This window comes from Venturia canescens, chromosome 7 (assembly GCF_019457755.1).
Source record: "Venturia canescens isolate UGA chromosome 7, ASM1945775v1, whole genome shotgun sequence".
In the NCBI taxonomy this organism is placed as follows: domain Eukaryota; kingdom Metazoa; phylum Arthropoda; class Insecta; order Hymenoptera; family Ichneumonidae; genus Venturia; species Venturia canescens.
In genome coordinates this window covers 10809142-10831693 of record NC_057427.1, presented here as the reverse complement: position 1 = coordinate 10831693, position 22552 = coordinate 10809142, and the positions used below count along the sequence as shown (strand labels likewise).

Genomic DNA, 22552 nt, shown 5'->3' with positions numbered 1-22552 from the left:
CTGAGAAAACATTTCCTCCAAATATCACTCTAAAAAAATATTTATCGCGTTATAACTACGATAACAGAGCCAACGTACTCTGTAAACTTGCCTTGATTATTCCACGCATTTCATCAAATTGCGGTGAAGGGATAATGATAATGATTGATCGTTGACTCTAATTATTATAAATGAAGGCTTTTTTATAATTTCGGACCTTCGAAAATTATGTTCAAGATATTTTTTCTAATTTCGATCCTGTAAGAGGGAACCCTGTTGTACCGATAATGCAAACGTCAGAAGTATAATAAAAATTGCATCAACACATGGTGCATATATTCGTATATATGTGTGTGTATGTACGGTATATTTTGGGATGTGGCAGATTTGCTAATCATCATCGCCGAGTTACAAGAATTTTTACACCCCACCGTGAGAGGCGACACCGGCCTTAGCAGCAGAATTCGCCGTGGAAACTACGAATTACACACGTTGACGTACGTGTAAATTCTGGAGCCGCGCCGCATATAAAAAAAATCACCTTCTACCAATACATATATTTGGACGTACTTGTATATATAGAAGATCGCAGAGTGTAAAGTTACCGGTCCATTTGAGTGTTAAAATTTAATATATTTCGTTAAATAGCATTAGAAAATCAACCATAAAATCTAAATTATGAATATATCGTCGAGAATGAATTTTGTCTCGGTCGTAACGCTTTTGTTGCTGTCCGTATTTGCGGGAGCAAAATTGCAACGGTCCGAAAAAGATGCCTCGGTATCACGGCTTAACGAAGATAACTGGGATCTCATGTTAACAGGAGAATGGATGGTAGAATTGTGAGTTGTCGATTACGATTTACTCATAACCTCTAAAATATTGGAGTATGCTCAAAAAATGATGTAGTAACTAATGAATTTTTTTGCCAATAACTCTAGAAATGTAACTTTATATTTTATAGCTACGCGCCATGGTGTCCTGCATGCAAGGCACTCGAACCCATTTGGGAAAATTTAGCATCATGGAAAGGAGATCTTGACATAAATGTGGGCAAAGTTGATGTGACAGATTCTCCAGGTCTCAGCGGCAGATTCATGGTCACTGCTTTACCCACTATTTATCAGTATGTGTCAAAACGATTTTACTTATTTCACATTTTTTTATTGAGTTTGACAATTGCTGATATTACCTTGACATACCAATTTCTCTTAGCGTCAAAGATGGCATGTTTCGTCAGTACAAAAGCCCCCGAGACAAGGATTCTCTGATCAATTTTGTTAGGGAAAAAACTTGGACCAAGGTTGAACCCATACCCAGCTGGAAGAGTCCTACATCTGTACAAATGTCTGTTATTAGTCAGTTCTTCAAGATGTCACAAATACTTCGGGTAAATTGATTTTTGCTGGATGTTGCCTCCCACAAAACATTTACGTAACAGTTTGTTTGAATCGCTATAAAAACTGGAAGAATTTTGTGCATATTGCGGTAGCACGAAAGTTGGCTATTCTGGTCAATTTTCTTGATTTATATAATCTGGGTCACGATTTGCAACAACTTATTTTGTATAAGAATGGAATAGGTGCTTCTAATCGCATTTCAAGTTGTACTCTTGTGAATTAGTGGACAAATTTCTGGTCATTTATTCAATTTTTATTCAAATTTAGTTCTCCCGTGTGTCGTTTTGCATATTCCTCGTAACTTGAGATGCAATCCTTCGTAACTTAAACAACACGGTTCAAAATTTAGCTTTTATGAATTCATGAAAAAAAAAAGAAAAATGAAGTTTAACAAATATTACACGGATGGACAAATAGGAAGATTTTTTAAAATTTTCATGAAAATTTTTTGCAAATAATCAGGGAATCCACAACAAATTGATGGAAGACTTTGGATTACCAACGTGGGGCAGTTACCTGATTTTTGCAGTGGCGACAATTCTTTTGGGAGCGATTCTAGGATTGGTAAATATTCTCTTTCGTTTGTTCATTGATTAAAAGCACTAAACAGCAGATTTCGAATGCAATTTTCTTTTTCTTTTTTGCAGGTGATCGTTTGTCTGATCGACTTTATATATCCGCCAAAGTCGACCGCATCACAAGACAAAAAGAAGGAAAAGGATGGTTCCGGCGGTTTCATGCAAGAGAAAAGTTTAGAAGATGAGGATTTAGTAGAGAATGTGAAGGATGATCTCGTTGACGAAGAAGGCAGTGGTTTAGAAGATCAGAATGATGAAAAAGATTCTGGGAAAGAAACGACGAGCAGTCCCAACGTTCGTAAACGCAAACCCCGAAAAGCTGATTAGATGTTTTCAAGATCGTTTTTTGTCCCAGCCTTTGTTCCACTCTTTGTCTCGTTCCGTTCTTTTCGTATTCTCCTTTTTCTTTGCTTCTCTCGATTTCTATCTTTCTTTCTCCGATTATCGTTCTATTATTTTTTTCATTTTTTCACTCTATTTTTATCATGCCCAAACGAAGCAACTATTGCACAATTTTAGCAATTTTCTCATTCGAGACAACCGATGATTCGAATCGAAAGATTGCAAGACCTGACATTCCAGTACAATACAACTCGGATTTGCGTGCAGTTGGATGTGTTTTTTTTTTTTTAACGTGACGAAATGTTGACAACTGAGCGTTAGGATTCGCGATAATGTGTACGCGCTGCATCACTTTTACGACGTTTTTCGAGGGGCATTCTTTTCGCGAATTTCTAATTCGCATCAACTAATTCGATTATCATTAATAGCAGTTCATCGCGTGTTTGAGCCGTTCGAAAAATCGATACTCATTTTTAGATTTTTCAAGATAATTAAATCATCGTAGGTTATTCAAATTATCAATATTATCACAAAAAAAAGACTGTCGAAATCGTTTTCTTACTGTCTCCTCATCGCAAATTATGTTACTAATATCGCATGATTAATTTCACATACCATCAAGCTTGATCAAGTTCGCAGTCTTGGATATCAGGAGTCCGATTTTTTTCTTTTAATTTAAAGAAATTAGTTGAACGGGTTACCAGTAGCCCGAGCGATAGTAAAGATATTTCTCATGTTTTTTTTTTTACAAGTATTGATTACGTTTCACGTCAATCTCGATAGCCAAGAAAACCAGAATAAAGTTATTTCTCCCACTTAAGCGTGCACAATTTTGATCACTATCATAAAATTCAAACGTTTTTTCAATACATACAAAAGTATCATACATTTTCAACATCATACTATTCAACTCTTGACCTTTTTTTCTAGAAGAAGCAACACAAAAGCAACTTGAGTGTAATTGATTTTTATTAACTTTCTATGTATCCGAATAATTGTTGTTTAGATCAATACAAAATCAGGGGCAATGGATATTGACGATTTTGTAGTACGAGTTTTTACTTTTTTTGGAGATTAAACAAATTGATACGTGTCTTTTTCTGACTTTTCTATACGGAGTCCTTCCTCGAAAGTATTTACCTTGCGTGTTCGTTGTAACCCTCGTAAACTGCGAATATATTCGCGTATAGATTTCTATTTCAACAAGTGTCTCCAAATAGCAGAGTTATTAAAATAATTTATCGTCGGAGTACAGCTATGACCAACGCCGTCGCGATTACTAGAATCATGTCTTCCGTATGTTGAGAGAAAGCAAAAATTCAAACTAAACACAAAATAAACGAAAAAGATTCTTCGGAATTCTTGTTCAAGTAAACAATGAATGCTCCGCTGAGCTCGCGTTGAATGGAAAAATCTTCATTTCGTTTTGTAATCAATATTCTTTACCTAATAATAGTAATAATAATAATAATAATAATAACAGTAAACGATAATAATAATTATGATAATTGTAATGTAACTCACGACTAAGTAAACACAAGACCGGAGAGAATTGCTATGCAGCAAGTAGATATTGTAATACAGACTGCCTAATAATAAATGTATTTAATTATCTTGTCTGCAGCGTTTCGTTGTTTTCCGAACGACCAAGAAAAAGGGAAAAATAATTTCTCGGATTGAAAGAATTGTGAGAAAACGAAAAAGTTTCTTGTCATGATCCGAGGATTAATCGACGTTTTTACAAAAATGAGGTCCTTGGTTTTTGGGTCGTAGTTTTGAAGAACATATTGATTCCTGTAGGAAATTGTACATCGATATAAAAACAATCGATAAGATGGCAAGAGTTTGTATACTCAAGGGATCTACAATTACCTGAACTGTCATCCGGTTTTTCCTCGGTCATAGCTCTCTGCGAGCCGAGTTCCTTTCGCTTCTCTGGACTATCGTTGTGTCTACTTTTGCTGATGAACGAGGATTGTGAATATGAAACATCGGACAACTGTCGACTTGGTGACCAATTTTCCCAGTTTTGGAATGTCTGAAAATCCGTACCCATCGTGATTTCCTCTGGGAAAATTCCTGTTCTCAAAAAAAAAATGAATATGAAATATCTTTGGAGGTGCACAGTTTTGGACATTGCAACTGAATTGAATTGACTGAATATTTTTTAGCTTTATCAAATCATTGAGTTCGAAAGCTTCAACGTTATTACATTTGTCAATGTTAATGAAATCTTTGTACTGAATATAGCAATTCCAGGAATGAGAGATTCACCTCGTGACATTTTGGACCAATCAGCGATATTGGAAAGGTTTTCACTGCTGATGAAGCTGGGCATGTACGAAGCTGGGGACGGCGGAGGTTGATTGCGACGAACCGGAGTTTTGGGGTCACCTTGAGGGGGAAGCTTCTGCACCGATTTCAAGAACGCATCGGAATAATCGACTGTATCGATTCTTCGAATCTTCGGAGTTTCCCGAACGGTTGAATCGTTATTTTCGGTGTCGTTCGTCATGAGTGGGAACTCGAACGCATTTCTGGACATCGAAGGTTTGATACTCGAAGGTGGACTCGAAATTGGTCTACGTCGTTTCAGAACTTCAACTTCAGAATTATGGTTTTTGGTGTGATGAGCCAAGGCGCTTGGGCTCTCTGGAGTTCCCGGTTGTGCCATTTTGCCTGAATGTTTTTGACGTTCCTGCCCTTCTTTGTACCTCTCATTACTCATTTCTTTCTCGTTTACTGACTGAATCATTAGCCCAATATTTTCATCACTTTCTTCTCCTCTTGTCCGCACTTTTTGAACTTCGTTGTTGTGGTATCTCGAGCCATGATGAATCGTCTGTTCTCCTTTCTCCTTCTCGATTGACTCGGATATTATTCCCGAGCGAGAAACGTCAGGACTTTTAAAATCATTCCGAACGATCCTCATTTTTTCTTCAATCTTGTTCGTTGTTTTTTGAAGAATATAATCTTGTTGAATATCGCCGTTGTTATTCTTCCCGTTGTTTTCATCATTTTTCTTGTACTGATTTCCTTTCGGAGTATCCGGTTGCTTTGAAGATTCTTTTTTATATCGCGCGATATTTCTTTTTTCGATATCGAGACTCTCGAGTTCGTCTCGAATTTCATCCGTACTTTGGTCCACGACTAAAGCTATCGACTTTGTTCGCTTTTTCGAATACCACGAATCTTCCACCGTCTGGAAACTCGCATCTGAAAGCTTTCAGTATCTTAATAAAGCTTTCAAGAATCGTAACTTCCTAGAGGAAAGGATTTCAGCTCGGCGCATCCACCACTTTTACCTAGTTTTTGTATCGTTGTTGAAGGGGAGTTGCATTTTCTTTTCTTCGCTAAAACTTGGACCAATTCTTCGGAATTCTCGTTTCCTTCGTACTCATCTTCGGCACACATTTCCTCCAGCATTAACGTATTCACCGATGCGGTATCTGCTTCGTGGATAACAAAATGAACCACACAAAAACGACAAGAACTTCATGTAAAATACCAAACGATTGGTCGGAAATTAGTCACAAAAATGCGTCAATATTTGTTCACACTTTGATTGCAACACGAATTTGTTTGCAATTCTTATCTTGTTAATTATTCTTTCAAAACATTGTCTCGTTATCGTTCTCAAATGAAATGTGAAAAATTTCAAAATGAAACTTTGCCTAGATCGTCCGATAGAAAATTTCCTGATTGATTATGCTGCGATGCTGCTTTTTCATTGGCGTTGGGATAGATTATCGAACACATGAAAGGAAAATGAAGCTTCGGCGGTGGCATTTTCACTGCATCTTCATGTTCAGCCTGTTTTTTCATTTCAATCTCTCGCTGTACCACTGATAACTGTAAATTGAAATAAATAATTGTGTGAAATTGTAATGATACAAGAAAAACTATTGTATTTGGAAATTTTCATAAAACGAACAGTTGCATGTTTGATACTAATTTTTTAATTTTAGTGAAGGATCAAATTGTACGTTCATTTTTTCTTGATTTTGTGTGAATATGATATTTTAAAGAAACACTGGTGAGTACCTGTTGCGAGTATGCATTCAGTTGTTCTTCCAGTTCCGTCCTCTTCGACTGGAGGCTCTTGAGATATTCATCATCTTTCCAGCGTTGCAACACCATCTTAGCAAACTCAACAATAGTCGCTTTGATTTGCAATGAAAAAATTTTTTCTCGTTGTTGAATCATTTTTTGCAAATCTTTCATTTTGTATTCAATTATCAAGTGTTGAACCTTCGCTCGTTTCACTTCGACCGAACACTCTTCCCGTTTCACTGCCAATGGGAGCTTCTCATACTCATCCTTGAGATTCGTCATCGTTCACAATATCGAAAAAAAAACACATTTTTGGCGTTAACGTAAATTGATTCACGATCGATAATGACACTTCGAATACTGATATTTCCCTCACATTTCATTTTTACCTTGTACTTTTTCCACGTGTCTCGATAATTCTGTAATATTTTCTTAAATTTGTCCCATTTTTCCATCTCGCACAACGTCGCGTCGTCCAAACGGTTTTTCACGATTTTTATTTCGATCGAACGATTTTTCGTCTCTCTCATCAAACTTCGTGTCATTATAGAAAAATATTTTCAAATACAAACAAAATTTCTTAAAAGACATGATTTATCGATGATGCTGAACAATCGTTTTTTATTTATTTAAAAACCTGTCGAGTGCAGCGTTCAAGACTCGCTTCTGTTGACTCATATCTTCGATACTCTGCTTCAAAATTTTTCTCTCCTCCCAGCCTTTCACAACCAATGCCTTGAGTCCTTGGATCTCCTTGTTTGTTTCTGAATTTTCATAATAATTGCAATGATTTCGAAATTATTGTTATTGAACTGTCCGTTCTCAACGCAAAATCGAAAATTCTATAAGAATTTTACTTGTTTCTTCATTTTCGTCATAGAATGCATCACGAAAAAACGGTTTTTTTTAAATTCACGAAAATTTAGTGATTGCATAGGAAAAAAAAACTGATTCTTGAAATATAAACATCTTTTCGGATGAAAAACAAAAACAAAACTGCTTCAGAGCGCCAGTTCTTAGAAAAGCGGCTGTTGAAGGTCAACATGGGAGGTCAGCAATACATCGACTCAAAACATTTGTTTAGTTTACGTCGGGTTTGGGATGCAAATTAGTAGAATATTTGTAGAAATTTGAAAGTAAACAAAAAAATGGACGAATTCACTTACCATTGAAAACGATTTTCGTTTCGGCGATTTCAGAGCACAACGAAGCAGCCAAAACTCTGATGAACCGGGGCTCTTCGATGCATTCCTTCGGTATATCACCAGCTTGCATTTTTTTTTGCGTTGTCGCGATTTTTATGATTCAAGTCAAAGTACATCTATCGAAAAGTGATATTCTAATACTAATGCTATTCGTACTAGTTCTTCACCATGTTTTTTTTTATCAAAAATCTAGTTTGTACATGTTTTATATATTTACGACTTCGCGACGCTTCATGGCAAGCCGAATGCGCCCTCTATGTGATGCTCGAGCGAAATTAGCCCGCTATAAGTGGAATGTGGACAGTGGTCAGTGGCGGAGTCAAAACAAAGAAGTTTGACGGAAAACACGCATCTAGGAAGATTGAATATGAGTATATAAAAAGTGTATTCACGTCAAGCTATTCAACTTAATGGATAAATGCTTTTATAAACATTCTGCAACACGTATATCGGTTTTTCTTTGAATATAGAAGACGGTTGCGCTCCTGCGATAGAGTGTGCAAGAAAGGAGCTTCGTTGTCACTTCACTCGCCTTCCGGCATCCATTCGATACGTTCCGTTAATGTTTTCTCTTTCAAGAATAGAATGCGACTAGCGAATATAGAGAATAACTTTGTTTAGTATTTGACAAAAAAAAATTGCAACTATTTTTCAAATATCTCGTGTTGTGTGTGGAAGCGTCTCAGTAGTTTTCCGTTCGATTTGAAATATCGTGTGCAGTGAAGTGTGAATTATACGTTGAAATAGCAAATGTGCTGATAGAGTTTCCATTCGAGTGAAGAGCGGAAGAGCCTCCTGGAATTTTGGCGATTAGCCCGGCGTTCTATATCGGTCGATCGTATCGAAAGAACAATTCTAATTCTGTAGAGGAAGATCGCAATGGCAAAGTGTCCGTAGCTTTTGAACGAGCGCGTCGGTCGACACCGACCTCGCTTTATTGCCATTTCGCTGTGATATATGGAAAAAGAAATGAGACACAAAGATGAGGTTATAGTATAAAATGTTCAAACGTCATTGTTCCAGGCGCCCCCAACCAAAATAATAAGTTTCAACTGTGAATAAGCAGCATTTATTCATTCCTTAAACAATATGTATGTATAGGAGCACTTGACAAAAAAAAATCAGATTCGCACACGCGTTCCCAGTGACTGAGTATAGATAGCAACAAACATTACAATTTTCGTGCTTTTTCGTTTTCATCTTCTTTCGATCTGTATTACAAATGTGTGTATTGACATGGTATTCAGCATTCGTACCAATAACTATTTTTTATTTCTCTCCCGTAGTAATACACAGCATTTTATACGCGCAAAACGCCTCTGAAGGAATTTCGTTATTCGCGTTTTGTCTCCAAATGAGAATCGTGCTTACCCTATTCTTATGATCGTTATTACATTTTGTTTATCTTCTTCATTTTCGTCCTACTATACTGCTCGTATGTATCTTTAATGCACTAGCATAAGAGATCAAACTTTCCATCGCGGCGTCGCTTACATAAATATATTCATATATGTATTATTATTATTATTACGTGTGTATATAATTGTCGACGAACGAAACACTTTCACGGGGCTTTACATACATCGCTCGATCTTCGTTCTTTCTTTTTATTCAACTTCTTCTCTATACATCGGTTTATCACTCGTGAATTACACAAAAATCGTGGCACTACTCCACACGAAGCTAGCCGACGAAATCACTGAATTATCGAAAATACACACACCCACACACACACATCGGGGGAAGAAAAAGAAAGAAACTTATATTCACTATTGTCTTTAAAACTAAACGAATCACGGTATATCAAGGCGTCGCTCTGTCCTCTTTCGATTCAATCGAATTTTCGTAAACTCGAAGTATCGGAGAGCGCGCGCGCGCATAAGGAAGTGAAAGAACACACCAAAATGACTTTTTTCGTTGACCTTGGCGGATCTCAGTCTTGCATGGCTCGAAATATTAATAACACACATTCTCAAACGCGTGTGCCTATCTTGTTTTTATCGGAATAGACTGTAAAAAGGTTTTCGGCATATTTTCCCATTTCACGTACATTATTTCTCTTGAATGATGCTTAAGTTTCCAACGTTGGAGTCCAACGAAATGATCGAAAAAAACTCTCCAATAATTCCAGTAATTCTCCTATTTTGTTCCCTGCCAAATTTGCGATTCGCAGTTTTTCAAGCTGCACCAACGACTCGTGAAATAAAAAATTGGTGAATTACAAATGTTTTTTTTCGTTCATTTCGTTGAACTCGAACGTTGGAAACTTCAGCGTCGTTCTCTTGAAACGTTACGATATCCACGTACAAGAATCAGGTTTTTCAAATATTCTTCGACAATAAGTACACGAAACGTTCTTTCAAAAATCCGTTTGAATTAATAAAACGTTACTTACGTATTTTACGTAACACAAAAATCATCAAATATTATAAATTGTGGAAACATTAAAACTTCAATTATTGACGGATTTATTATTTGTTTTTTTTTCTCTATTTTTGACCCAGTTGTTGATTCAATTATCGAGGGCGCTAAAGAACGAAGTAACTGAGTTAAGTTGCACTGAATTTAACCTCCATAACTGCGATACAATCTTCGATTCCGTTTCGAATTGTTGATGGTGAAACTATTGAACGCGGCGACTCCTGTAAAGTCTCCGAATGCGAACTCGCTCTGAAAAATGTACTTGTCTCGAGTCTCGCTACCGTGATTCCAGATTTTTGTAGAGTGGTAGCAATTTTTTGGAAAATTTAAGCAAGATCACTTGTGATTCATAAAACTGAGCTGTTTTGCTCTTTTGATGATCAAAGAAACGATTAAAATTGATTTTCGCAATTTATCAATTTCTTCGAAATTGTTTTTCGAAATATAATAATTATGGGAATAGATGCACGGTGTATATTTCAACTGGCTTTTCTTTTGCGCTGCAGTTTTTCCTTTTAATACTTGGCGTCGAGCCGCTACCGCGTCTCTTGATTCTTGAAGTTGGAATTTTCGATTTCCAGTAGATTTCTTTACCGGAGCGATAGCGTTTCCAATTGTTTTCGAAAATTTCTTCCTTAACGCGGGCCGAGCTGAATTCCGTCCAGTTCAATAAATTCGTTCGAAAAAACATTGATCACAAAATTTCGGTTACTGACGTGAAATATTAGTTTCGGAACTTAAAGATAGCTTAGCAAAATGTCCTTTCAGGCTCTCCGAAACTTCACAATCAATCGTCGGAATTACTGAGTGCAAAAATTGACAGGAGTGAGCTAACCTCTTCGCATCCCAATCGGTTGTGTCTTTCCGGAGGAGAAACGTTTCCAAACCTGCGGCCATTTCTCACGGAACTGTGACGTTGCCGTTCGTTATAGAGGGCGTTCGTGCGGGACTTTGCCGATAACCTTGTTACCGACTAACCAACTGAATTTTAAAGGATAATATATATAGTGTTTTAAACTCGAAAAGCCATCGATCTCGTGTGTCTCGCGTCTAGTCATTTACAGAATACACGAAATAACGAATCACCATACGCATTTGCCAATAATCGTGCTCTCTTTTCACACACATTTTTAAAAACTTTCGAATGTAGAATAATTAATGCTGATGGGGCCGTGCGCGTGCTGCTCGGCGCAGCAGTACAAATTCATATAAAAGGTCTCCTTATGTATCGTGCAATCGTTTAAAAATTATCAATTCAAAAATGATTAGCTCTCTCGCTTCCTCTGTAGCCAAGCGAGCATTTCCATTAAAATTATTATACACACAATTTCTCCTCGATCGGAGACTTTCCGATGCGAGCACAGAACGCAAGTTCGTCAACTCTCGAGACACAAAACGCAAAAATAATTTTTCGCGACACACAATTATTAATCTCGATCACTAATACAAATTACTCATCCTCGATCACGAGGAACAACAAAATCTCAAATTCGCTTGTCTCGTCTTACGCTTTTTATCTGTCATCTATTTACCGAGAGAATTTATGAAATAAGTAGGCAGTGATTATGAATGAGGAATTTCTGTAATATGTACACACTCACACACAAACGCGACACGCGGGGGTGGCCTGCGACTGTGATGAAAAATATTTTTTTACTTTTGTTGGAAATAAAAAGTGAGTATTAACATTTATAAGATAAATAGTAAAAAGTGCATGCAACACCGGGAAAGAAGTAAAAATTACGAGTTCATTGATGAGCCCCTTCACTGGTCGACGGTTCGAGGGTCAGGAGGGCATTTCTGGTGGTCTGTTATGGCCCGAAAATGCTGTTTCAAGGTGCAAAAAACTTTTACAATTCTAAAGCTGTAATTTTGAAGACTAAAGTCCATTTTTCAAAATTTACAGGACTGGATGACCTTGAACATCCAAAAGCACTTTTGTCATCAGAATTACATTGCTCAGCAATGAATACCGCGATGGTTCAACGTCCAATTACAAACGTTTTTATGATCTAGAAACTGGAAAAGATATTTGAATCAAATGTTAAAAATTTGGAATAAAATATCAACAGTCAATGAGGAAACAATGAAAAATTAACAGAAAAACAAAGTTTAGAATCTCCCTGCGCAGCCTTTTCATGGCACACTCTGAACGGTTAAAAAATTTTGAATTCCTGTCGAGGAGGAATGAAAGGATTTCCACGAAAAATCGTGATTTATCGTCCATATTTTTTTTCTTGTTTTATCAGTACCTCAATCAGCAATATTTTTGACAGTTTGGCCTCCCAGTGAAGAGGTTGGACACGCAAACGCCAAAAATTTTAATTTCCCATAATTGAATATTCACGTTTACGTGAAAGAAACTGAAATCACGTAAATTGTAGAAATGATTAAAAGCTTTAAACATCGATGGTCTTTCACATGAAAACCGTGCGAAAACCTTCGATTTATTCTTTTAGCCAACTGGTAAAAATTCAATCAATAATTTTATTCTAGTTTTTGTCAAGAATAATTCTAAAAAAATGCAACCTCTAAAATAGGTGATGTGTCGATCGAGGCGTTACTTTTTCCATGCCTCAGGCAGTGATCTAATCGGAGGAGGATGCAAAAGCTTAGAACGATTTTTGGCCCTGATTAGAAGGAAATGCAAACATAACTTTTTGAAAGATTCCAATTCAACAAACTAAAGCACGTATTCATGCAAAAAGTGCACGTTACGAAGTCATTTAAATTTTCTGCCCATAAAAATTGGTAAAAATAATTAAAATGCCTAAGAATTGGAACGAAATGGACATACAAAAAACATACAAAAAAATTCGCGTCTCGAGAGAATCGATGCAATAATAATAAAATGGCAAAATCATATCGATCCGATTCGTCGCCTGGGGGAGTTTAAGAAATTACTTCAAATTTGCGAAAGGACTTTTGGGAGCGCGCGCGCGTGTGTGTGGATGAATGCGAAGAGTAAGTTTCGTCTCGAGTAAATAAAAGCTGGGGAGACGATAAAATTTATCACGCTCTTACAACAATTCCACTCCTCGTTGCGCGCCTTTAGCGTCCTTCATTTAAGTTCTCCTCGTTAATATATAATGCGGCATAACATAGCAATTAGCTACGACTCAACGGACAGATCTTAAATGCTAAATGTTTTTCACTTTTTGTTTTTTCCCCTCTTTCTCTTATTTCTTTTTTTTTTTCATTTGTTAGCATTTACATTTTTTTCATTAGCGCGATAAAATAATTATTTTCATATATTCTATTATATAATATAAACCCCTATAGTATACGCCCAAGTTTCATATCACAAGACATCCTGTTCCGTATCACGAGCTATATTACTATTACCTACTGAAGTTGTTGTTTTTTTCTTCAACTATATTGATTAAGTTTCGTGAATGCGGGTGCCCGCGTGTGGTTTGCTTTTCATCGAATTTTCATTCGTCGATGGACATTAGCTTTGGCTACATTTTCCTCAGAATGTCCAGCTTTCTTCGCTTCGCCTCATCGTCGCTCTTTACTCGTTTCAATGTTTACGAATATCGGCTTGTAAACTCGTACGAGAAGTAACGAGCCGAGGATTGGTTCGCTCTTTCATTCGTCAAATGCCTTTTTTTTTTTTTTTCAAATAAAACAATATCGACTATGTTTCGTAAGGAAAACTTGGTTTTTCCTCGTAAAGAACAAAATAATTATTTTGCTGTATCGCCTGCGAATTTTTTCGACAAATCTTAACGCACTTTGTACGACTTTTTTTTATCATGCGGGAGATAGAAAACAAATAATTATTTATCGAGTTTGATCGACCTGTCGAAAAAACTCTCTTCCGACTCACCAGCGTGGGCGGTAAAAAATTTATTTCGTCAGGTGCATTCGAGCTCAGAAACGACTTTTTTTCTCACTCAAAATTGTGACTCAACGGGGTCACAATTTGTCAACACAACTCAACACAATTTGTCTGTCAACAAAAAAGGCTTAAATTTCCACTTTCGTTTGACGTTTCGTTTGTTGACAGAAAATTGATGTTTTTACATAAGAAAACTTAAGCAAGGGCAAAAGGAATTGTTTTCGTAAATTGAGGAAGCAATAAAAGAAATAAAATCACGAAATGTCCATGATTGAGTGAACCGACGAAAGATCGCAATGAATTTCTGTCAGAAATGTTTCATCTGCTCTTGCTTAATGGCATTTTTCGAATAAATTGAGCGGCCCCAATTTTCAAGCGTAAGAGCTCGCCCACACACACGCTCGCGTACGCATAGACACGGGCAGGTCAAAACTTACCGCCACGAGTCGCCGGAGCTCTCCTGTTTTTTGAAACGGCTGGAAAGCCCGGAGGAGCCGTGAGAGCTGCGACCGTGGGAGTCGTGCAAAGAGCCATGAGATCCTCCGTTGTGCGAATGGAGTGAATTATTGTGTTGCAAGGTGGCGCTGCCCGCTGAACTAGTGGCGGATTGTTGATGATTTATAGAAGAAGGCAGAGAGGATGGTTGATTCGTGGACGTAGTCGAAGCAGAGTTTTGATGAGGCACCGTTGGGGCGGTCTGTTGCTGCTGCTGCTGCTGCTGCTGCTGCAGCAGTAGGGAGTGCCGCGTTTGCGAATTGAGCGTGGTAGGAAAGCGGCAAGCGGAGGCATTCGTTGAACTGGAGACTGCGCCATTGCCAACGGTGCTCGAGGGGATCGCTGTCGCGGTTCCAATGCTCCCTTTGGTCGAGCTTATTCGACTGGTCGCCGAGGAAACTGCGCTCCCCGCCGGTACGTGCACTGAAGAGCTCATGACGCAACCGGCGTTGCAAACGACCGATGAGGAGCTGTCCGGCTTGTCCGGGTGATCCGGCGGTCTCGGCAGTCTTCTTCTGAGCCAAGCGTGACGCAACGCCTTGCTCGGCGTCATACGACGCTCCGGATCCCACTGCAAACATCTCTTTATGAAATCTAAAAACAACGGATCCTCGCAACCTTTCAACGCGTCTTTGAGCACTTTCGAACCCGGCGGCCCTCGGAATTTTCCTCGCCTCGAAACTCCCCCCAACAACACCGTCGAACCACTCGCGATTGTCGTTGCTTTGCAATACCTCGGATGACCCTTCGAACTGAAGAAATGTCGCGATCTGTCCGCACTCTCGATCAACTTCCTTGGCGGCATACCGAGCAACTCGATTATGCAAGACAATTGATCCGCCTCGTCCTCTCCCGGCAGTAATGGAAATCCTGTCAATAACTCCGCCAATATGCAACCGAGACTCCACATGTCGATTGGCATCCCGAAACGCGCACCCAATATCACCTCCGGAGCACGGTAAAATCTACTCTGGATGTACGTGTACACCCGCTGAGACTCGTAACAGCTCGAACCAAAATCTATCACCTGCCAATGAAAACATGTGTTAGGTTACTTTCAACATCCTCAAATATATCATTTTCAGTCATTTTCTAATGATCCTCTGTAGATCACTTTTTTCATGCAATGAAGCTTCTTTTTATTCGATATACAATTTCAAAATGTCAATAAAATTCCAAAAAAGAAAACCAGTTGGGAAAAGCTACCCGTTGACTCCATATAAAACGCAATATCAAGAGCTGATTCCGTCTTTAAATTTCAAAGTTTTATGTCACACAATGATCGTCAAAAAGCTTTGCTCTCATTTCCACGTTTTTTTGGCTCTAATATTGAATCTTCGCAATGAATAAATTTTCGGTCCTTATCAAATAAATCACGGAAGTCTGTGTTAGTGGGAATCTATGAAAAATATTTGTTTGTTCACTAAATCGTTTGTTTGCCTGTTACGGTGTTGTTGACATTTAAAGTTCTTGGTGATACGAATGAAAAAAATTCGTTGTCGCTAAAAATTTAAGGTGAAGATATTTTCTTAAATATTTGATGATCCTCGGAGCAATGAAATGTCTGCTATTTCCAGTAGGAAAGTAAATTTGGTGTGATTTTATATGGAGTATGTAATTGAACGGAGAGTTTTGGGTGGATGAAATTACCTTGATGCCACTTCGACCCTGTTGCTTGAGAAGAACGTTTTCCGGTTTCATGTCGCAGTGGATAATTTTGTTCTTGTACAAGGCATCCAAGCAGAGCAACAAGGAATGAGCAAACTTTCTAACGAGCTGTAGACTAAATCCCTGAAACTTGTTCTTCTTGATGAGTTCATAGAGATTTATACTGAGAAGCTCGAAGGTGATGCACATATGATTGCGAAAGGTAAACGAGTCGAACATGTGTATAATATTCATGGTATTGTCCTTGTCCTGTTCCCGCAAATTACGAAGAATTCTTATTTCCTCTTGTGCTTGGCGCGAGAAGCGTCTCTCGTTTCTAACCATTTTGAGGGCAACGTGTTCGTGATTTTTGTGATCGTAAGCCTTGACGACTTGGCCGAAGGAGCCTTTGCCGATTACTTTCAATACTTCGTATCTGTAAGCGACGTGGTCGTGAGGTGTGTGAGTGTAAGAGCCATGCTCGTTATCGTAACTGTGATTGTTCGGTAGACCGAAGCTGGCCGGCCTTTTTTTAGCGTTGGCCCCTATAAAGTAAATCTGTGGATAAGAGTATATCTCGTGTCTCTCGTACTGCGTCAACTTGTTCATGTAAAGTTTCATCACGATTTCCGGAGTAACGGCCATCTTTGGAATAACTTTGCCGCTGTTTCCGGCCGCTCCGCCGCTTCCGGCTGCTCCACTTCCGTTGGCAGTTCCGCTGCTACCGCCACCGCCACCGGCGCTGCTGCTGTTGGAATGCTGTTGAGCATCGAGCCGTCCATTTTTCACGAGTGGACTGTTCGTCTGACTGTTTGCCTGAGAGTGAGAATTGTGATTCGCGTGTTGCTGCGATACGACGTGACTCGAGTTCAGACTTTGTTGCTGTTGAGGATGCTGCAGGTTCGGACCCTCGGAATTGCTCGTCAAGTTTTGCAGGCTGTTGTTAACGCTCGAACTCAAACTGGGCAAATGAGTGGAGAGCACCGGAGGCGGATGGCTCGATCGGGTCGGATGACTCGGCGGCGATTCCCCCGCTACTTGTTTCAACAGAAGGCTCCCACCCTTCAGAGGTGGCAAATGATTGTTGTCGCCGGTCGATATGAAATTCTGAGTGGTGTAAGTGCTCATGGGGGCAAACGCGTTTGGTAATGAAAGGGGCATCTCGATCGCCCTTTTTCACTTTTATCCAAAGAAACACACACCCTTCGATTCTTGTCTCAAACCTGTGTACCAGTACTCATTTCTTTTTTCCTCCAATTCCGTTTCCATTTCTCTCATTCTTCTCTCTCCGCATACCACTCCGCCCGTTGAACCCGATTCAAACGTTCGAACTCTCTTCATTGGTCCTTTGCACGCTGCTTTCCTTATCTTCCCTGGATTCTTCTCTTTTAATTTTTTATTATAATACGAAATAATATTAGTAAAAAGCAGTCTTGATGTATCGGCCTGAGAAAATGACCAACAGCCTTTTTTGCAAGATTATTTTCGTGAGCCGTTGTTGTTAGACGAGTTGACGACTGCCAATTTTGACGATTGATATCTCTGCCGTTAAGAAACTCCGGATCACCTTGATGAAAAGGATTTTAGAATATTTCTCAATTAATGGCGTGCTTCGGACTAGATATTCTGTGAGAAGAGAGCGGACGGTCGATCTTTGCGCTGCTTATGCCCTATGCGTCGCTGAGCCAACACTACTCTTCGAATCTTTTCTTCTCTCTCTTCTAGGCTAAGTCGAGCGACAGACAAAGCACAAAGAAGCTGTGAGGAACTTTTTTAATAAAAAAACGTCCGTCGGAGGCTCGTTTTTCTTTTTTTGCTTTTCAAAGACTATTGGTGCGGAGTATTATTTGTATATATATTCAACAACAACAACAACAACAGCTTTTGCCTGCCAGAATTCATCTCGGTCGTTTCTCCTTTTTCTAGTTTTCCTCTCACGAATGTCTACAGTATTCCTTCTTCGACTTTGTGTCCTCATCCGACTCTCCGTCTATTTTCTCCTTAGTCCTCTGTATTCTTTTGACTCTGGAGCGAGGTTTCGAACGTCTAATGTTATTACAGTCTATCGTGTTGGTAGACCACGAGGGCAAACGCATTATGAGCTATTCCAGACCAGCTCGCCGTTTGGTTTTCTTTTTCCACCTGACTCCGGGTGGGCCAAGCTCTTTTATCTTATTGCTCACTCTTCTCTACTTATTACCGCTCTTCCAGAAGTTTCAGCCCTCTCGTTCATTTTAATCCAGGTAAAGTTGTGCTTTTTTTTCCTCATTAATGCCTCGGCGTGAAGCATTTCTTCTTTTTCAAATTTCAAATGCTCTTTTTTTTCTGAAAAAATTAATAGAATCTCAGCCAAATCTTTTGGCAGTGTTGGGCAAAGAATACGTCAATTTATTTTCGAATTTAATGTTAAATCCAAAAAATTCGGATCCGTTTATTATGTTTTGTAATATTTTAAATTTAGAATTTTCTAGCTCAGTCAATTGTCCGATGTGATCTTTCACAGCAGGTGGTGCGACGATTGCGTGATTTTTCCGATGCACGATGCATCTATAGAATTCCACTTGCCACTTGGCTGTTTTGGATATAATCCACGATCCGTTATATATATGTAGATAGATACAGACACATATGTGTATATCTATAGTGAGATCAGTGCGAGTTATTCTCTTTTGTTTTTTTGTTTTTTTTTTTTTTTTAAGCAGCACAAACTCGAAGTATTCTTCACGAATTTTTACCGTGTACTTAATTATTTTAGCACGAATGAATCATTCGTCAAGTAGAATTTTACAGAATATCGAGGGGGTAAATATGTACGCGCGTCAGTTTGCCGAAACAGGAGACATGTGCGAGGTTAAAATCAAACGATTACGAGTACTCGAAGTATTTCGTGCGTAAGACTCGATAAAGTGTACGTATTTTGTATGAAATGTTGGATTGACGATAAAAAACTTGTTACTTTTACGCGTCAAACCACTTGAAGAATAATAAAATCGAACGAATGTTATGTTACTCATCCGATATATTCTATATATGTACGATATGCGCTCTCGTATTAAATGCCATTGGAAATCTTCGATTCCACACGGGAGAAAGAGAATTGCGTGCTCCGTGAAATTTATCCCGACAGTCTCTTGTAATTTTGTCCCTGATACGAGATACGACACATATTTTTCTTTGTTTTTCTTTTATTACATAAACACAACGAACGACACACACTTTGCGTAAATAATTAAAGTCTTACGGATTCACGAGCACACGCGTTTTTCTTTTCTCGGATCGAATTTTCAATTCCAAAGCTATACATTGGCTATGCACACAAAACGCTACCGTGGCTAATGAAAACAGCATCGAGAATCGTCTGGAGAGGCGATTTTCCTCGAAATGGAAGATCGATCGAATAGCGCCCTCGCCTCGGACAAATGGATGCAACTACGGCTCACTTCGAATAGTGGCGGGAGCAGTTCGTTGAATTTTACTTCAAGTTGAAAATAAAATCACAGAGCTTTCGATTTGAAAAATCTTATAAATCACGGTTCGTGCGCAAAAAAAATGTATCAGCAATTTATTCTTATATTAAAAAAAAATATCACAGTCCAAAGAGCATTAAAAATTCCTGTTTTTCTCCAAGTTATGATTAGGACATTACCACGCGGGAGAGGCTCGAAGCTCGCACAATCGTTCGGCGCACGCGTTGAATAATTTGCAATTCGAGCAGCTGATACCTTCACTTCATAACCTTACTTTTTATGTGCTCGCCCTGCTCGCCTACGAATCTATTTCGATATTTACTGCAAATACATCTGTAAATGGCATGCACCGATCTGACTCTGACAGTGAATAGTGTACTCTACGACTCTTGAAGTCAGGGAACATGGAGACTAGAGAGATTCGGCAGATACCGTATCAATGTATATGTTTCGACCACTTTCGACGGCTCATATATAGAAGACATGCTGACGTTATTTCAAATGAGGGTCGATTTTTTGGTTCTTTATCGAGCGAAATAGAAAACGAATGTGTCGTGAATATAATTTAGCGGATCGCGGTAGCGACTTGAGCGACATTTATCAACGAGAAAGTTCGCTCCAATAAGTACTGGAGAAACCACGTTCTCAACCGTTTTTTAGTGATTAATTTCTAATCAAAAATCGAACAAGACAAAGAGTGCCTATCAAATGTCAATATTGGTTTCAGAATTAAATTATGTTCCATTATAGAAGCTTAGGGTCAAAATTCCAAAGTATATATGTGATCACGGTGTATTCAAATATATATAATTGAGAAAATGTATGAACTTTAAAATAATAAACGAAAAAAGTAATCAAATAACTATGGAATATCTCATTATTCCGACGATGCTGCGTGGACTCCTTGGCAGAATTTTGACAAAAATGTCATCCACCATGGGGATCGAACAGCGCCACTTTGTTGTGTGCCACTTTACCATTAATTTCGGCGCTCCTATATTTTTATTAATTGTTTTCTTTACAAAAACTCACATCAATAAATAATTCCACCATACTTGAAGAAACTTTTTTCCACATTTATCTATATTGTTATCAATAGATTGACCTTGAAAATTTCACGATGAAAAAGATGATGAAACCGTTGAAAAGTTTTTCAACAAAATACGTTGGTCTTTGTACGGAGCATGTCGTTTCGATATGAGGTGTACACGAAACGTGATGTTTTGTAAATTTTCAAAACAAGTAAGACATTATTGTTGTTTCTTTCTCCAATGCCTCGTATATAAAAGATCGGTGAATTGAGTTACGAGTATACGCAGCAGTCTCAACGATCACCGCATCTCGCAGAGCTCGAGCAAAAACAGGTAAGAAATTATTTTATCGAATTTATAACGTTTTGCTAAATATTTATGAGTTTTTGTAGACTTATGAATTTATAAATAGAAATCAATAACGAATTTATATTCGGAAAAAAAATGTTGAATGCGAAAATCCACGTCCATTTTGTGAAAAAAGTTTATTATCAATTTTCAACTATTCAATTATTCAATATTGACTAAAGAGTTGACAGCTCGGTTACACGTAGTCGTACGTCTTGTGACGAATTTCTGATCCTGATCGCAATATATTGTTAAAATATAAATTTAACAATTTCCAAAAAGCATTGACATATTTATTGTTTAGATTTATAGAATAATGGCTGCCAAATTCTTGCTGATCGTTGCTGTGGTGTTAGTAGCAGTGATGTTGGATGTCACTTCCTCGAATCCTGTTGCAGGGCAAGTTGTAAACAATGGCGAGCTCGACGGTAATTATTTGCTTTACGACTATATATGAGCAATAAAAATGTATGTTTCAAACTTTCAATTAACTACAGTGGAAGGTCTTCACGAAAAAATGTTATCATCCGCCGAAGCCAATAAAAGAGTTGTTCGGGAATCGCAAGCCGCATGTTGGAAGATCAAAGGAAAAAGTAATAAGAAAGCTTCAGCTTCGAAGGAATCGTCATCGTCAGACAAAAAGGCCCCCGCGGAGGAAAAAAGCGAAGGACGGGGAAAAATCCCCAAGAACGAAATCGGAGGATCCGCGACATCCACGGATTTACCGACGAATATATTGGACACCTTGATAAAAAGTGCAAAAGAATCGTCATCAGCGCCATAGCGATGTGCGCACAACTATTCATATTAACTATTTACAAGTGACCTTTGTTTTACTATCGAGCTCTACTAGTTTTAAAACACTATTATATTATTACTGCTATTGCCACTATACTATAATACCGACCATTATACTATCGATATCGAACACTATAAATAAAATGGATGGTCACAAACCCAAGCTCATCTCGAATTTTCGAAGTACTAATTCGTCGTCACGGTTTGACCGGTTATGAAAAAGCTCGCTCGACCCACGCAAGATATGATGGCATTAACGGGCTGACGGAGCCTTTTTTTAACTGGTTAAATTATTACTGTGTCGAAGAAGAATCTCTCTCTCTCTCTCGTTCTCTGACACTTGCAGCGGCAAAGTACGGACTGATGGACTAATCCATACTTTCAAAAAAAAATGTAGAGTCCGTCGCAATACAGATTACAATACCTTATATTCTATCTTCGAACCAGTCTGCTAAACTGGTATACATGCATATATCATCAAGGGTTCATATATTATAAGCCAACCCTGTGTATGAATGTGTCTGTATTTTCATCTAGTAAATAAATACTTATGCACATCTATTGGGTTTTCGATCAATTTTTGGAATCAGTCAATCCGTCCAGCCAAAAAAAAACGAATATACTTTGATTTTGAGCTGATCATTAAAGCAAAAGTAATTATATATATTCTTACCTGCGGTGATAACATTTTTTGTCCGATTTTCCGAAAAAAAAATTTTTGCAACGTCCGGAATATTCAAGAATTGGGCAACAAGCTGTATACATGATTTGTCGTGAGTAATTTCGAAATTGGAAGCAGCTGACTGATCGGTTACTTTGAGCAACTTCCACTACTCCACCACCCTCTTACCTATCTCCCACCCGACCTCAGTGGGGGCAGTGAGGCCAACAAATCAACACTGTTTTCCATGTTGTGTGGTTCGTACGTTGAATCAAGTTCTCGA

The 22552-nt window shown here is 38.4% G+C and overlaps 4 protein-coding genes across 7 annotated transcripts; 2 read left to right on the top strand and 2 right to left on the bottom strand.

Moving 5' to 3' along the window:
• The first annotated feature begins 390 nt into the window (after positions 1–390).
• On the top strand, positions 391–3394 carry LOC122413879 (thioredoxin-related transmembrane protein 1). The gene is made up of 5 exons (XM_043424537.1): positions 391–821; positions 944–1105; positions 1195–1369; positions 1842–1943; positions 2027–3394. Exons 1-5 carry the CDS (start codon positions 658–660, stop codon positions 2282–2284), a joined length of 861 nt encoding a protein of 286 aa, XP_043280472.1. The 5' UTR covers positions 391–657; the 3' UTR covers positions 2285–3394.
• Positions 3251–7782, bottom strand: LOC122413869 (uncharacterized). Its single transcript, XM_043424508.1, has 9 exons — positions 7519–7782; positions 6990–7116; positions 6742–6886; positions 6344–6619; positions 5974–6151; positions 5605–5748; positions 4574–5515; positions 4172–4378; positions 3251–4093 (listed from the first exon to the last, which is right to left on the bottom strand). The coding sequence occupies exons 1-9, from the start codon at positions 7625–7627 to the stop codon at positions 4038–4040; spliced, it is 2184 nt and encodes a 727-aa protein (XP_043280443.1). The 5' UTR covers positions 7628–7782; the 3' UTR covers positions 3251–4037.
• An 828-nt stretch (positions 7783–8610) lies between these two features.
• On the bottom strand, positions 8611–22533 carry LOC122413867 (dual specificity tyrosine-phosphorylation-regulated kinase 2-like). 4 transcript variants are annotated; one of them, XR_006261644.1, is made up of 3 exons: positions 15968–19281; positions 10814–15344; positions 8611–10628 (listed from the first exon to the last, which is right to left on the bottom strand). XR_006261644.1 is itself a non-coding variant. In XM_043424507.1 (3 exons), the coding sequence occupies exons 2-3, from the start codon at positions 17123–17125 to the stop codon at positions 14256–14258; spliced, it is 2247 nt and encodes a 748-aa protein (XP_043280442.1). In that variant the 5' UTR covers positions 17126–18289; positions 22282–22533; the 3' UTR covers positions 8611–14255. The 4 variants fall into 4 exon arrangements, 3 of the variants coding, with proteins under 3 accessions (XP_043280442.1, XP_043280441.1, XP_043280440.1); XM_043424507.1 differs by adding an exon at positions 22282–22533 and having other exon boundaries at positions 8611–15344; positions 15968–18289; XM_043424506.1 differs by having other exon boundaries at positions 8611–15344; positions 15968–18289; positions 18700–19281.
• Positions 20648–21771, top strand: LOC122413887 (uncharacterized). Its single transcript, XM_043424550.1, has 3 exons — positions 20648–20795; positions 21115–21238; positions 21308–21771. Exons 2-3 carry the CDS (start codon positions 21127–21129, stop codon positions 21592–21594), a joined length of 399 nt encoding a protein of 132 aa, XP_043280485.1. The 5' UTR covers positions 20648–20795; positions 21115–21126; the 3' UTR covers positions 21595–21771.
• Positions 22534–22552: the final 19 nt, after the last annotated feature.

Coding starts and splice junctions, on each gene's coding strand:
- LOC122413879 (XM_043424537.1), top strand. CDS start 658: ATGAATATATCGTCGAGAATGAATTTTGTCTCGGTCGTAACGCTTTTG. Junction 1,106..1,194: donor GCTTTACCCACTATTTATCA/GTATGTGTCAAA, acceptor AATTTCTCTTAG/CGTCAAAGATGGCATGTTTC. Junction 1,370..1,841: donor AGATGTCACAAATACTTCGG/GTAAATTGATTT, acceptor GCAAATAATCAG/GGAATCCACAACAAATTGAT.
- LOC122413869 (XM_043424508.1), bottom strand. CDS start 7,627: ATGCAAGCTGGTGATATACCGAAGGAATGCATCGAAGAGCCCCGGTTC. Junction 6,152..6,343: donor TGAATGCATACTCGCAACAG/GTACTCACCAGT, acceptor TTCAATTTACAG/TTATCAGTGGTACAGCGAGA. Junction 5,749..5,973: donor TTTTCTATCGGACGATCTAG/GCAAAGTTTCAT, acceptor TCCACGAAGCAG/ATACCGCATCGGTGAATACG.
- LOC122413867 (XM_043424507.1), bottom strand. CDS start 17,125: ATGCCCCTTTCATTACCAAACGCGTTTGCCCCCATGAGCACTTACACC. Junction 15,345..15,967: donor AGGGTCGAAGTGGCATCAAG/GTAATTTCATCC, acceptor TTTCATTGGCAG/GTGATAGATTTTGGTTCGAG.
- LOC122413887 (XM_043424550.1), top strand. CDS start 21,127: ATGGCTGCCAAATTCTTGCTGATCGTTGCTGTGGTGTTAGTAGCAGTG. Junction 21,239..21,307: donor AAACAATGGCGAGCTCGACG/GTAATTATTTGC, acceptor AATTAACTACAG/TGGAAGGTCTTCACGAAAAA.